Source organism: Mangifera indica, unplaced genomic scaffold (genome assembly GCF_011075055.1).
Source record: "Mangifera indica cultivar Alphonso unplaced genomic scaffold, CATAS_Mindica_2.1 Un_0017, whole genome shotgun sequence".
NCBI lineage: Eukaryota > Viridiplantae > Streptophyta > Magnoliopsida > Sapindales > Anacardiaceae > Mangifera > Mangifera indica.
Genome location: NW_025401109.1, coordinates 48,022 through 64,405, shown reverse-complemented (window position 1 = coordinate 64,405; position 16,384 = coordinate 48,022). Strand labels below are relative to the sequence as shown.

General features: G+C 31.4%; 1 protein-coding gene across 1 annotated transcript; it reads right to left on the bottom strand.

Moving 5' to 3' along the window:
* Positions 1-8,352: 8,352 nt before the first annotated feature.
* Positions 8,353-11,634, bottom strand: LOC123205836 (uncharacterized oxidoreductase C663.09c-like). The gene is made up of 6 exons (XM_044622884.1): positions 11,232-11,634; positions 10,027-10,179; positions 9,593-9,686; positions 9,404-9,486; positions 9,025-9,178; positions 8,353-8,885 (listed from the first exon to the last, which is right to left on the bottom strand). Exons 1-6 carry the CDS (start codon positions 11,454-11,456, stop codon positions 8,650-8,652), a joined length of 945 nt encoding a protein of 314 aa, XP_044478819.1. The 5' UTR covers positions 11,457-11,634; the 3' UTR covers positions 8,353-8,649.
* Positions 11,635-16,384: the final 4,750 nt, after the last annotated feature.

Below are 16,384 nucleotides of genomic sequence, written 5' to 3'. Positions count from 1 at the left end.
TTAATTTATATAAAAAATTATAAATAAAATATTTGTACATAAAATATTGTGGCTAAAAAAATTTGATATCAAACATGTAAACTTATTCTTGAATAGTTTACATTATTCAAGATTTTAATCCATTATTCAGTAGCATGTTAGGAATACAGTGGAATGATTATAAATAATGTTCTATTTTATTTGTAGGCTAAATGACTATTTCCCACCCAAGTTTAAGTGCTATAGCAAAGACACACCCATGAGGTTTGAAAAACCCAAAATTTTACCCATCCTTTAAAAATCTCAGTTAGGGTTAAGGGTAAAACAATCTTTTAACGAAAAAACTAAAGTTTTATTACTTTGGTCCCCCTCAACTTGAAAATCTCATAATTCCCCCATCTGAAGTTTGAAAAATCAAAATTTCCACCCTAGGGTTTGCAAATCATGGTCAAAGTCACCGAAGATAGTCTTCTCCAGTGGCATTGGCTCTCCATTCGGGCTCAACTATCCTTGCCGATCACTTTCCAACCATTGGCGTAGGCTATTTCCTCCGACAAAAACGAAATTATCTTTGTCGGATTGTCTTCATTTGAGACGAAAATGACCCTCAAAGGTCTCAGATGGAGATGATGTGACCGTCGAAGACTACCAACGATCGTCTTTGTCTCTGACAAAAACGAAATCATCTTTGTCCCAGACAAAAACACCCCGATTTTGTATTTGTCGAAGGAAATAGCCTACACCGGTGGCTAGAAAGTGATCGGCAAGGAGAGTTGAGCTTGGATGGAGAGCCAACGCCATCGGAGACGGCCATCTCCGACGACTCCGACCATGAATTGCAACCCTAAGGAGGAAATTTTGATTTTTCAAACTTCAGGTGGGGAGAATTGTGAGATTTTCAAGCTAATGGGGCTCAAAGTAATAAAACTTTAGTTTTTGTTAAAAGACGATTTTGCCCTTTACCATAACTGTGATTTTTAACTAATAGATGAGATTTTGGGTTTTTCAAACCTCATTGGTGTGACTTTGGGGTAGCACTTAAACTTGGGGGGTGAAATAGTCCTTTGGCTTTTATTTGTATATAGTTAGTTTTTTTAATATAAAGGGAGAGGTAATAAGAAAATGAGGTGTGTTACACTGAAAACATTTTAAAATTAAACTTTTGACTAAGTTGCACTTACAGTTTTTGCCTTAAGCTTGTTAGGTAATGCTTCGATCTAATGTAAGTTTCTCTGAAACAGATACAGAATGATAAAACCAGAATTACAAAAGCCATGAACAAGAAAACTAAAGAAGTTTCAATATACTAAGAATCAAAACAAGAATTAAACTTCATAGTGGCAGTAGGCTCAATTTACACACCTCCATAAAATTAACAAAAGAAAGAAAGAAAAAAAAAACAATTAGCCCACACATTTCTTTAGAGAAACCTGAATACTAGTTCTAAACTTCGTAATTTACAAGCTTTGGCGCTATTGATTCTCAGCATTTTCTCAGAAACCAACAAATGATAAATGTAAGTCAAGCCAAGAGACATAAACATGTTAGCTTATTCACTTTCCATTTCCCCACGATTGCACATGCAAAAAGGATAATTCAAGCTAAAATTAGTTAATTTTATCCTCATACTTTCCTTTCCAATACAAAATTTTCTCGAGAACCAAACAGCACAGCATTAAGTAAAGACCTCAAAAACTAGAGACTTTCATTCTTTACTTCTTAGTAATTCTCGGAAAGCAGAGAGTACGACAATGTGCAAACCCTAACATTTTAACTTAATTCTCTGGAGAGAAGGGAAAAGAAGCCACTTGTTTGAGAAGTTTCAAAAAGGAATGAAGAAGATCAACTGTACAATTTTCCAGTTATGATATATGATAAGTATCATATGATAAAATACAATACAGGTAAAAATAATATGTATAATAAATTGTATTGTATTAATACAGTATGGTAGATATATCGTACAATACAAGATATAGTACCAATACATATTAATATATTTTTTTAGAGAAATGATGATATAATCAGAATGTATCTAAAAAATTTTTAATTTTAGGGATTGTTTGTGATGTTTTCCGAAATGATGATATGTTAATTATTTTTTATTACCTTATTTTCAAAAAAACATATTTTGCAATATATGATACACAAAATTAAGTTTTTGATACATAATACTATACGTGTTTCAACTACTATGATAACAATGTTTCCTAACCAAACCTAGATCAGGCCTTAATCTGATTCAATGACCTAGCTGTGGGTCAATCGGACATACAAATCAATGATTTTAGTATCGAATATAATTAAAATTTGAAAAGAAGATTTGGTCATATTAATGTTATGTTGATGTTATCATATTAGTCAAACCAAACTGACTTAGCAGTTAAATTGTGACCCATCATGATTACTTAGTTTAACCGTAGCCAATCCAGATTGATAGCTTAAACTTTTACCAGTATTCGATCAAACTTGTCAATCCAATCTAGGTTTTATAATACTATTTCATAAGTCCAATACGGCTAACCAAGTCAAGTTTACGAAAGGTCACGTATACGTATGCCACCCCTAAGGTTTGATGTTAGAACTTCCCCCTCTTAAGGCTATGCACAATTCGATTTAGAAAATTTTTTAAATTAAATTGAAAAAAAGAAAAAAGAAAAAAAGGGTTTGACAAAATCTCAAATCAAATGAAATCATTTTATAATTAGAACTAGAAAATTACTATTTTGTCCAATATGGTTTATGGTTTAGGTATATAAAAAGAAAATACAATATTATAAATCAAGGATGTGTGACCAATCACATTTTCAACATTTTTTTTTCTCTATCTATCAATCTATAAAGTTTTTGATTAATAACAAAAAAAAAAAAAACATTTCCTCCTTTTCCTTTGATAACTTTTTTCCCTATGGTTTATGCATTTCCCTACAAAGGACTTTTTGAATATGAATAGATTAGGAAATATGAATAAAAAGGCCACCGAGGCCCAACTGGTCTTGTCGTGGGCTATATCACAGGTCTTAGGCTTTGGTGGGCCTACATTTTTCTGAGGCTTTGTCATGGCACAACCCATGACACGTCAAATATTGCCATTTTCGGCCTTCCATTGCCACCTTTAAAGGGGTGCATGGCTAAAGGCGTGTGTCTGTAGCAAATTATACGTAATTATTTCAAATTTCAACTTCTGTTAAAACCATTGTTTTAAAACTTGAATTTATCATTGTCAAACGTTGTAATATATTAAATATAATTTTAATTATATCATATTAAAGTTATTAGTCTCATTGACCAGACGGATTAGTCGATCTGCAAACCAATCCTTCCGGCGGTTGAAGGCATGATTCTGGCCTAAAAATTTTGATGGAACCAGTCACAAAATTCATACAATAATATCAATAGAAGATGAAACTCCAACCCATGGGCCAATTTTAATTTTGGGCTTTTAATTCCTTCTTAGCCCGTCCGAATAATCTTTTGATAGATTTGTCCTTAAGAATTAAGTTGAAGATGGTTGCTGGTTGGATTGTAAATTGGGTTAGATAAGCCCGAAGCCGGATTTTTAGGCCCAACAAAATAAATTTCAAGCGCAACAAAATTCTGGCCGCAAACAAGCTTGGATAAAATATTTTTTTAATTAAATTATCAGGTTTGAGTTTAAATAACCAGACACAAAAATTTATTATAAATAGGATTGTATTTATCAGATTTTCAAACTTACAACTTTACAAGAGTGTTTTTGCAGGTTTTTTAAAATTACAAATTGGCCCATAATAAGCTCGAAGTCCAAAATTTTTAATGACCTAGATCTAAACAAAAAAATATGAAACCAAAATAGAAGGTCCTAAATTTTAGTCTAAAATTTTTTATGGGCTTAACTTCAACAATCAAACCAGATTTAATCACCCTGGTGTGGTGTCGGAGACCCACATAGGTTGTACCACAAGGCTGAGCCAGTGTTCCGATTGCATAGATATTGTTAGCATCAATCACCATTTGACAACATCATAATTTAATTTCAATCTCATTCTCATTTTTAAGGTCTCACAATATTAATCTCTAATTAAAATCATTTTTTAATTATGAATAACTATCATAAAAATAAACAAAAGGGTATTCAAGAATGCAAAAGGAGATCTATATTTCACTGTGTGACATTTTGTTGTCGATAAAATTAAGTTGAACTGTTGAACATTTTTGCTGAGCTAGGGGTCAACCCCAGAAACTTTAACTAGCGTAAATCAATTCATTCTAAAGACGAATTTGTAGGGCTTGACTCGAACAAGCTAACTAAGTTTCAAAAGTTGGTTGGCTCATCTCAACTTATCTCGAATTCATTTACATCGTATTCAAATCGAGTTTGAGTTAAAAGGTTTAACATATTTATCATGAATACAAGTTAAACTCAAGATAGAGAGAGTTCGGTTCAGTCTAATTTATAAGTCGAATGATAATTTGATTTGGTTTGAATTTGATTCACTATTTGATTCGAGATATATCAAATAATTATCAAAACAATATTGTTTTACTCATTATTGGATAAAATGATATTGTTTGTCAACAAGTCATAAATTTAAGCTATAAATTCAAGTTATAAATTCGAATAATAAACTCAAATCGAGTTTTAAACTTCGAACTTAAAGATTGAGTTAAACTTTAACTATATTATTGACTCAATGAACTTAAACCGAACACAAATTACCCTATTTTTTTATTTATACTAATCTTGAACTAAAAAATATTCAAACTCGGCTAAGTGTACATCCACCCTTATGAATTTCAGCCACAAATTGATGAAGAGAGGTTTTGTCTTGTGTTATTATAAGAGATGCGAAAGTTAGTATCATGGTATATTATTGTAATAGGGGGGTAGTGGGGAAACAAATTATAAAGAAAGCACATTCTCATAATTGAAGTGTCTTTCTTATCAACCCTAAAAAATCATTGGTTCAGTGATTTAAATTGAAAGAACTACTGATCATTGTGAAAGCTCAAATGATGAGACAAAGACAAGCACTAATGGAAAAGAAAATTAAAATGAATAGAAAATGAGGTCAATCAACAATTTGAATAGCTTCAAGACGAGACGACCCCATGCCCATAATTTAACTTTACGGCTTTCGAGACTGAAAGTGCATGGCCTTTTGCATGGAAACAATATTTATAATAATAATGAATTTTGGTTTAAAATGTTTAAATCAAAAGAAAAGAAATGCAGAAAAAAAAGTTTTTCAAATGGTAAAGAAGAGAGATTCTAATATAAGAGTAAGAATTCAAATTTAGCCAACGATATATCAAAACTTAAGATTTTATTTGCTTGGTTGATAGGTTCAACCTTAAAATGATAATTCAATTCAAGTAAAGCTTCCTTGTTACTAAAAATAAGAGAAAAATAAAAACAAAAACTGATCACCAATTTTAGTTGAGAAAGTGACTCACAAGGCTTCCCTATGGAGTGTGTGGCTCTTCTTTAGGCTTTTTGGTGCTGGAGCTTCCATCACTATGGGATCTGCAATTCTCTGCTAACCAGTTCAAAACATAATTCTGACCATGATGTTTTCTTTTTCTCTTTTGCTTTTCATCTTCTTCCTCACTTTCATATTGTTACATCACTTTGAGGAGTCCCTGGTCTATATGGGTTGTTGCCAATAACTTATATAAGATGGTGGGATTGAAAGTGATAAGATTGTGACAATGGTAAAGAAGGGTCATTGGTAATTAGGGTTTCCAAATAAGGGGGTAAGCATGAAAAGAAAGAAAAATAAGAGGGTTTCCATATAATTTTGATTTTTAATTATTTGTTAATTTACAGTTATATGGTAATTTTAAAAAATAAAATCGTAGGTATATATAGTAATTTCACTTTATGGTACTGTGTTAAGATTTTTTTAATTAATTAAATTGATTTTCAGTTAAAAAGTATTATTTATATCCTATAAGGGTTAAAATGTGTTTACAAATCGTGCCACACAATTTTCTTTTTCTTTTTTGTTTTTGTTTTTACTACCTTTAATTTAAAATCACTCAATCACATAATAATATATCATCATTGATATTCAAATTAATAATCATTATAAATATCATTATTTTACTGTTAATGTTAAAAAGATATAAAATTTATTAATTTTCTCCCCAAAGTTTTAAAAACTAACAATTTCATCCTTACTTAAACTTTTTAAACTTTGAAAAGTAACATTCCCCTCCCCTAAACACAGGGTTTCCATATTTTTCAAACTGCAGCAACCCTCTAGAATTTTCAAAAATAGTAGTTTTACCCTCCATTCTTAAACTTTAGCTTTCAATATTCTCTCTGATGTTCTCCTCTTGATAGTTTTGTAGTTTATCTTATCTTGTTGGAATCATAAAAATAGGCCCTAACAGTTGCACTATCACTTGTTAGTAAAAATATATCCAGTCCATTTGAAAACGTTTTCAGAGTTAGACTAGGTCAATATAAGAAATCAAATTTTTTAATCATTATTGAGATTTGAACCTAAAATCTCACTTATCAGTTTTAAACAAATATATTATCAAATTAAGTTTATTAATAAAATAACTCTAAGTATAAATTCAATGATAAATTATACAAAAAAATTTTAATATTATTTTTAAACAGTTAACCGAATTGATCACCAATCAATTAGTCTGATTATCGGTTGGATAATACCAGTCCCTCCACCAGGTTCATGTCTAATTTAGTTTCAAAAACATTGGTTTTATGTATTGAAAATGATTTGAAATTGAATTCTAATTGAATGAGATATAGAAATTTCAATAGAGTGGATGAATAGATGGACAAAAATTTCACTATTCTCCTATGAAATTTGAGTGAAAAATGCTCTTGTTTTCATTGCCAATGGATGCATCATCTTTTCAATCTTTAATCATCTCAACAGATATAGATATATATATATATATATATAAATTCAATTCTGTTACATTCATATAAATATAATTTATTGATATTTTTTCTTTAATTTAAAAAGATTAATCATATAATAATATGTCAATATTTGCATTATATCTTCATTTGTACTCATTGTAATTTCATTAAGTATTATTATTTCAGTTATTATATACAATCACATGATGACACATCAATATTTGTGTACATAATTTTATTATTTATTATAATGGCCAAGGGACTTATTTTCACCCAAAAGATTAGTCTTTTCTCAAGTTTTTACCCATTAATATTATCAAACTCAAACACTCATCTATCTGTTAATTTTTATAATTACTACAAGGGTAAAATCATTATTTAGTAAAAATCTATCACATTTCTTCTTATTTAAAAATCTAATAATTTTCTCTCATCCCCCACTTAAGGTTTGAAAAATAACGAATCCCCTCTTAGGGTTTGAAATTTTTTACAGGTGCTTCTCCAATTATCGAAGCTGACCTTCCCCACCCATCTTTTGTGGATGGCATAAGAAGAAGAAATAGCGACCGCTTTTATCTTTGTCCTACGCTCAAAGGGGGATGTCCTATGATTCATCGATCTCAATCACAATGCTCGATTTGATCATGACGACGACCATATGATGCTCAAGCGAAAATGAGGACATTTAGACAATGTTGGGACGACAACAAAAGACACTTGGATGACGTTGGGGAGACGAATCGTATGATTAAGATCTAAGCATTGTCCTAATTTTAATTTTTTTTATAAACTCCTTTCAAAAAATTATTTCTAACAAACGGATGGAACAAATATAATTGTTTAATGCAATCTCTCTAAGTTTTTTTTTTTAATCTCTAATTTGAAGTGAAATAATTATTTTAATAAATTAATTTATATAAAAAAATTATAAATAAAATATTTGTACATAAAATATTATTGTTAAAAAAAGTTTTCTGTTTCTCTTGGCATTGATTAGACTAGACATGCCCAAGGCCAATGGCCGAACCTGGCTCCCTCAGGAAAGCACAACCCGTAAAAAATAAAAGAAATTAAAAATACCTCTCTCTCTCTCTCTCTCTCTCTCTCTCTCTCTCTCTCTCTCTCTCTCTCTCTCTATATATATATATATATATATATATATATATATATATATATATATCAAACTGACCCATAAGGCATACGAATAGACCTGCCAAAGCCCATAGAGGCACGACCTAGGACCCTAGGGCATACTTGGGCCTTGTCATGCCGCAGACCTTGGCAAGATATAACAGACAGCACCAAATATAGTCTGATACAACCCACAACCATGTCAAGATTACACTACACTTGAAGCTTGCCATACTGTAAATGATTCGACTCATAACCCAAAAAAAAAAAAAAAACCAAAGAATGTATAGTCTGCGCAATTGTTGGAATTTGAACCTAACAGCACCTTGCCAATACAGATTATATGTGTGCCTCAGGTCAAATTAAGTAAATATAATTTAGAATATATATGATTAAATAAACAATTATTTTAAAGATTATTTTTTATGTTGATCTAAATAGTAATCTACCTCACCGGCCCTTAATCGAGTCAATGTGTGGACCAAGTCTGAAAACATTGTAGCTTGGCACGGCTATACATCAGGTGTAAAGCTCAGATCGAGAGACTTATTTCAAGAACATTTTGGTAGCATGCACCTTTACTTGGCAACTGCTCATTGCAATTCTATTTGTTAACAGCTTCCTACTTCCTCCTGTGTTTCCAGAAAAAATTGCAATAACTACCAGGGAATTTCTAGACCATCCCAGGCAAAGAACTTGCCATTGTCATGCTTCTTTGTGTTGTCAATGATGCTTAAAAGCTTCTGCACTGAGAACTCCTTGGTGAACAGCTTGCCTGCAGGAACATTTCTCTGAAATGGCCTGGAGAGATCAGTGTCCACTGTGCCTGGATGCAACAGAATGCATATAACTGGATCTTTCCTTTGAGCAAACTCCACCGACACAGTTTTTGTCACTGCAAACATCAGTCAACAGATTAATAAACAAGAATTGCACAAAGGAATCGTACATTCATTGCTAGAAACACTTGAAAGAAGAATCAAATGTTGATAGAATTCGGCATTACAATCAATAATTCATAGCAAAGATCTTACACTGATTAAGGGCAGCCTTCGATGCACGATAGGAGTGCCAACCTGCCATGCGATTGTCCCCGATGGATCCTACTCTGGCACTTATATTAGCCACAACTGCTACTTCCCTTTCAGTCCCAGTCCCTCCTCCAGCCTTAAGAAGAGGCCACATATGCTGAAAAAGCAAGCACATAATGATAATATTAATTGATGACACAAATCCACAAACTCAAAAGTAAATTAAAACAAAAAAGCTGAGCATTGATAATGTCATCAGGAGGAGCTGGGATTCAACAGCGAAGAAAAATCCACGAAAAACAGGATTCTTTCTCTTCTTTTTTTCATCATACCATTTCCATTACAAAATAGCCAAAGATTTTTAAGTAACAAGTGAGCACACCTTCATCACCAGAATAGGACCCACTGCATTAACCTCATAAGCAAGCATCAAAGATGATCTTTCTACTTTTTTCAATGTTGTTTCTGTACTGAGAAACAAAGAAAATAAGTTATAAGCCCTAATAATAAATAGAAAAAGGTAAACTAGTTCAACTATACATTAAGGTTTTACTTGATTCATCAAAACTACCTGGTTGCAATACATTCGTTATTGAAAGAATGCCAGATGCATTAATCAGAAGGTTTAAGGAGCCATATCTCTCTGTAATAGACTTTGCTGATGCCTGAAATATAATGCTAAATCAGACGACACAAATTTAATCAATTCTTTCCAATTGTTAAAATAGGAAGCCAAAGAGAACAAAATTCCATAGAACATCTTGTTTCCCAGAAGAAAAGAGGAATATGATTAATGGTAAAGACACACAGTCGCATTCTCAATAAAAAATACAGGTGTGAATTTTCATGATCTTTTGAAAAACAAAGGAAAGAAAGAAAGAAAAGAAATTTCCATAAATTAGGCTAGTAAAGGTAGTTGAAGGGAAACATTTAGCCAGAGGAATCATAGAAGAAAAGCACAACACAAAAGATATAGGCAAAGCATAAGAATGAGAGCAATCCAACCTCTATGGTGCTTTCAACTGTCAGATCCAACTGTAAAATGTCAAGTCTTTCAGCAAACTTATTTTTTAAATCAAGAAGCCCTGTTGCCACATTTGGATTACGGCAGGTGGCAATAACATGCCCTCGATCATTTTTCTCTAGCAGTTGCTTAACCTATATCAGACAAAAAAATAGACAAGTCAACAATGCATTGCCTTGCTTCAGTGGTGATTTTTACATCATTCAAGGGGAGCATATTCGTAAGAATGAGATAAATGTTTTCAGATAGCAAATTTTTGACACCAAGAAACTAAACCAAGGTACCAATACAACTACAGGTTGCTTTCTGAACAGTTGCATATAGTCAAATGGTGTATGCTACTACTATCTTATAATGATAAAAGAGGCTTGCCAAGAACACACTATCCCTAAGAATGCTATGTAAGATATCAAATTTAACCTATTTTTCATCTTAAATAAGATGAAATTGCCTGGCTGTGCACCATATAACAGAACCTCTGACACAAAAAACCAGCAGGCACAAAAGCAACACATAAGCAAAAAGATCCCAGAGAGGTGAATCAGAAAAGGTCCATGGAAGAGCCTGTGGGTGGTAATTGATAAAACACAATTCAAATTTACCATCTTCACAATAACTCTTAAGCTGTCAAAGATACCCACTGAACGATTGCACAAGATTAAATTTTAGAAACCACAAGCCTAATATCACAAATTTATTATCCAACTGTCAAGATTTTAACTTTAAGCTCCATAAGAATTGTGACCATCATATTCCCTTGCCAAAGCAACTGACTTTTCTACCAAGACTGTTTAGCAACACCAGAAATTCAATAAGTTAACTATGACTAAAGTTAGATAAAACATAGCACATAAATTGGCCTTCAACTTTACCATCCAGATTACATGTCGAGCCATAACGAAAGTGGCAAAATTTCAGTAAGGAACAAAACACATATGAACATTCCACGAGCACCATATCTAACATAAACTCCACTTTATGAACTCCATTCTAACTGTAACTCAACCCATTTCAAGAAAATGTCTAAGCATGTACAAACCAAGAGGAAATTTAACCATTTCAAGCCATGCTATTATACACCTTGAAGGGTCCAATCACATGTGTCAATAAGCCAAGTATGAACAAGAATTTGATCAAAAAGTGATATAATCTGAAAAGGTTGATTATAAGACAAGGTAATACTCACAAATTCAAGGCCAATTCCTCTCGAAGCTCCTTGTACCATTGAAACCCCACCATCCCATTTCACAGAACCAGAAGCAGAACTAAAACTAGCCCTTGGAATTGATCTGAGAGCTCCAGCCAGTGATGTTGTAGCCATGAATGCCCGTTGGCTCATACTGAAAAGTTGCATTTTTCCAGCTTTTACCGGAAAAAAAATTGGATCTTTACCTCTCAAAACGTGCGGCATTCATCTTATCTATCTACTCTGTTGGCTTATTAATGCTATTAAACATTATTTAACCTAATTTTACCTTCATTTCTTCGTGTTATTATCAATAATTAATTAGAACGACCACAAATTCAGGATAAGTATAAATGACCAACCCTTTAGGGATTATACGGACATGATCACAGATTATGGTTAGAAGAAATTATCTTGTAAATGAAAAAATAAGATAACATTGCTAGGTGTGTTTAAAAATAGGGAAATTAATATAATTACCCATTTTGCCCCCATTTTAAGCAAAAATATCCACTTTTCAAACTTTCAAACAAAAATACCCCAAATATTTTTTAAAATATCACAACTACCATTCGTCACTTCTATATGAACCCTCACTCACATATTTTTCTTATATCATTAAGCTACTTATTTTCATTTTTATTTTTACTCAATATTTGATACTGTAGATTCGTTCGAAAGAAAAAATTAGTATTTTTAAATTTGAGTCGGAAAAATCAATTCGTAAGAAAAAAGTATTTATACAAATCTTAACTCAAAGCTTAATTTTATTTATTAAATCTAGTTTGTATGTTATGTAAAAAAGGTATTTAGATATTTGATAATAATTTAGGGGTTAAACAAAATATTAGAAAAATATAGGGATATTAAACAATGTATAAAGGTTTTAAATAAAATGTTAAAAAAATATAGGGGTATTTTAATACAAGTCAACATATGAAGGTGTTAAAAAAAATTAGATAATTATAGGGACTTAAACAAAATTTTAGACAAATATGGGGGTATGATAATATTAAACATTATAAGAAGGTTTTAAATGAAATGTTAGAAATATATAGATGCATTTCGATATAAGAAAACATATAAAGATGTTAACTGAAATGTTAGCAAATTATAGGGGTTAAATGAAATATTAGAAAAATATTGGAGTATTTTGATATTAAACAGTATAAAAAGGTTTTAACTAAAATATTAGTAATATACAGATGTATTTCGATACAAAACAACATATGAGGGTAATAAATGAAATGTTAGATAATTATAACGCATTAAATAAAATTTTAGGCAAATATGGCAGACATTATAATGTTAAACAATGTAAAAATGTTTTAATTGAAATGTTAGTAATATATAGATGCATTTTGATATAAGTCAACATATGAGAGCGTTAAATAAAATTTTAGGTAATTATAGAGAGTTAAATAAAATTTTAGAAAAATCTAAGGGTCATTTGGATATTAACCAAGATATGAAATTAACATTTTGGTTTCAAATAATATATCGGGGCATTTAATGACATGTTGGGAATTTAAAGGTGGCATATATATTAATAAATGGTTATTATGAAAAAAAAATTTATAAATGTTTAATTTTTCTCTGAAATTTTTCATTGTATGATTAATAATTAAAATGACTGGTTATGCTGTTATTTGTTTCTAAGGAGAATGGATCCAACGTTATGAGAACACAAATAAGTATGTTGAAGGTTGTAAACAATTGGTTAAAACTCCCTCTAGAACAATTTTTGAGGGATTTATCCAACTTTTAAGTGAACATTGCGATATTGATCCAATCAAAAACTACATTCAACTATGTATAAAACCAAGAAGAATTGAGCTTGAATGTCCTATACAAATCGAAAATAATGAAGACGTCCAAGGCTTTATCAGTATGTCTCAATACTTTAAGGAATTTATTCTTGTTTTTGTTACATATACCCCGATCAAAAGACAAGAAGAAGAAGAGGCAGAAGAAACAGAAGAAATCGGTGAAGTGAAAAAAGAATCTGATTGGAAAAAGTTGATTGATTTCAATAATGATGCATTTTATATTGCTGACGAATGGGCTCGTGGAGACAAAGAAAGGGTTCCAAACTAAGGTGACTTCGATGGGAACGAGATGATTGATATTCCTTTTGATAAGGCAATTGTGATATAAATAGTCTACATCTTGAAGATCTTATTATGAGTGGTGAAAATTGTTCAAGACCGTTTTTTGACAATGCCCCTACTGATCCATTTAAATGGCTTCTCGATTTTTCTCCACAACTTTTAACATCATCAAGTGGTGCAAGATCGATCCAAGAGGGAAATGATGTAAAATTTGGTGACATTTTTCATGACTAAAAACACTTTAAATATGTTGTGGACCAATTTGCCCTTGAGACAAGATTTTAATACAGAGTGCTTAAGTTTGACACAGGGAGATGGAAGATTAAGTGTTATAATGAAAAATGCCAATGGTATCTAACGGAAAGTATAGTCAAATCTAGTCAAGTCTTCTGAATTAATAAAATGAATCCAACTCATATATGTTCAATTAATCAGATAATGTCACATCATAAACAAGTTAGGATCTAAGATTTAGGTTAATTAATGAGGTCAAAGTATGTGTTAATTGATCAAATTTATCGGTCTAAAAAAATCATTATCGACATTACTAAGCTAGGGATCTCAGTAATTAACATAACTGCTTATCTTTAAAAAAAGAAAAAAAATTAAATATACATAATAATATTAATAACAAATTGATTAATGACATTTTATAAATAAATAAATAAATATATATATATATATATATATATATATATTACCTCCACAGTCTAAGAAGGTGTACGGGGAGAACTCTCAATCAATACCTCTTCATGGGTAGTACTTTATATGAATATTAATAACAAATTAATCAATGACATTTCATATAAAATATAATAATAACAATAATTTACAAACATTAGGTAGGGGAGATGATGCAACTGAAGGGCCAACCAAAACCTCGTCATGACCAATACTCTATTCGAATATTTAAACAAATTGATCAATTACAATTCAAAAAAATATAGTAACAACAATAAATGACAACCTTCAGATGGGGGAGGTGATGTAACCAAATGACCAACCAATACCCCTTCATGGCTAGTACTCTATACAAATAATAATAACAATTTGTCAATGATATTTCATATAAAATATAGTAACAATATTTCATATAAAATATTGTAAAAAACAATTAATTGTAGATCTCATGTGGGAGACATAATAAAATCAAAGGGTCAATGGGTGAGGCCCTACCAATACCGTTGTGAGCACCCTGCATGAAGTTAATATGCATGTTAGGGAAACAAGTAAATGCAATTTATAAGAGGAATAAATGAGATGTGGCTTTGTTAGATGGTCAATTAGAGATAGTCGTGTACACATGACAATATCATCCAAATGAGTCATACGATCCTCTAATTGGGATATCTGAGAAGATATCTACTTTCGCATGATAGACATCTGATCTTGTAAATAGAAAATCTCACGTAATACATATTGCCTTATCGGGCCAACACAACATCTAATGGGGATAGAATAGGTGTAGCTAATGGACACTCATATGTGCGGTAATTAAGAGCATACTCCTGAACCCCAAGAAGATAAATGGTCTAGGTGATTAGGGTCTCAACAACAGGACATGTAGTATGCTCTGTAACAAGGGGCTGAATAGGCTCATCAAGTGTCTCAAGACTAATAGCTTGTATATCAATAGGTGGCATCATCGAAGATGCTTTATCTCTTGCCAATAAGGGTACCGAAGAGGATGAGGAGGAATATGGATCCAATATACCCGTGTACATAACAATGTTCATATACCATGGTCTAACCTCCTCAATCGGTAACAGTTAGAGAGAGAAAGTAATATCATCCTATTTATTCAGATATATAGTTCAACTTATTTGCAATGATCCTAGTATCAATTAACTAATTAATTAGCAATTACATATCTTATCATCAGTGAAAACAATTCTCATATGACTCCAACCAGGAACATTCATAAAGACGCATAGACATTAACCAAGTCCACCCAATTATACAGGGTGTCGATCGTCTCATATATTTAATACTGCAATATAAACATTAATGGTTAAATTTAATTAATTTTTCCCTTGCCAATCAATATAGATAATCAACAAATATACACTTACTTGAGATGCAAAAGGGAATCCATAGATGTCATATTTACGCATGTTAGACATTTGATCGGAGCAAATTCTATCATTCGTTTGAGACATTGACTCAGATGTTATTTTCCATATCGAAACACCCCACGAATAGGAATTAAACCCATCCAAATGATCAACCAACTAGAGATACTCTACAAATACCTTCTTTTGTTAGTTATTCCTCAATAACACTATATGTAAATAATACAGCAAGGCTATTTTGACGACGTTGATATCGTCATTCTCTTATAGCCTAGTCAAGAAAACACACTCTATATCATGATACTACACCTTTTGACATCCCCGAAAATAGGTATCTTTAATCCTATGTTCAAATCCATTTGAAATATATAATGAAAGTGCAGTGATTTGGTTGAATAATAGCCCAATCATAAGAGTAAACTCGAATGAGCTGAATCTCATGTCAACCCTATTTATCTTGAACCAAAGCTCATTCTTGCCTAAGCCCTGACATAACTGTCGTAGCAGAATTGAGTGCACCAACACTCCACTACACCTAGTGTTTGGAAGTCAAAGGCGATACACAAAGCATGTCTTCTCAAACAACCGCAACTGCTCTGTTATCAATGTAGATCAAATCTTTGATACTACGATTCACTGGACACAACATGTCACATTTGCTTGAAAGTGTCGTGACTCATCTGGGATTTTTAATACACCATTGTCACATTTTCTGTTATGAGAAATATCTTATCAAAAAATTTAAAATTTATAAGAATATCATAAAAAACATATATAAAAATAGACATAAAATTTGAAAACTACATGTTAAAATACCCTAAAATGACAAAAACTAAAAAAATCGAATGAAAATTCAAACATTCATGTGAAAAGACATTAGATTTGAAAAAATAAAAAAACTATATTAAAATTTAAAAACTGCACGTCCAAAAAGCTTAAAATGATAAATATCAAAAAACAAAAGTAAAAT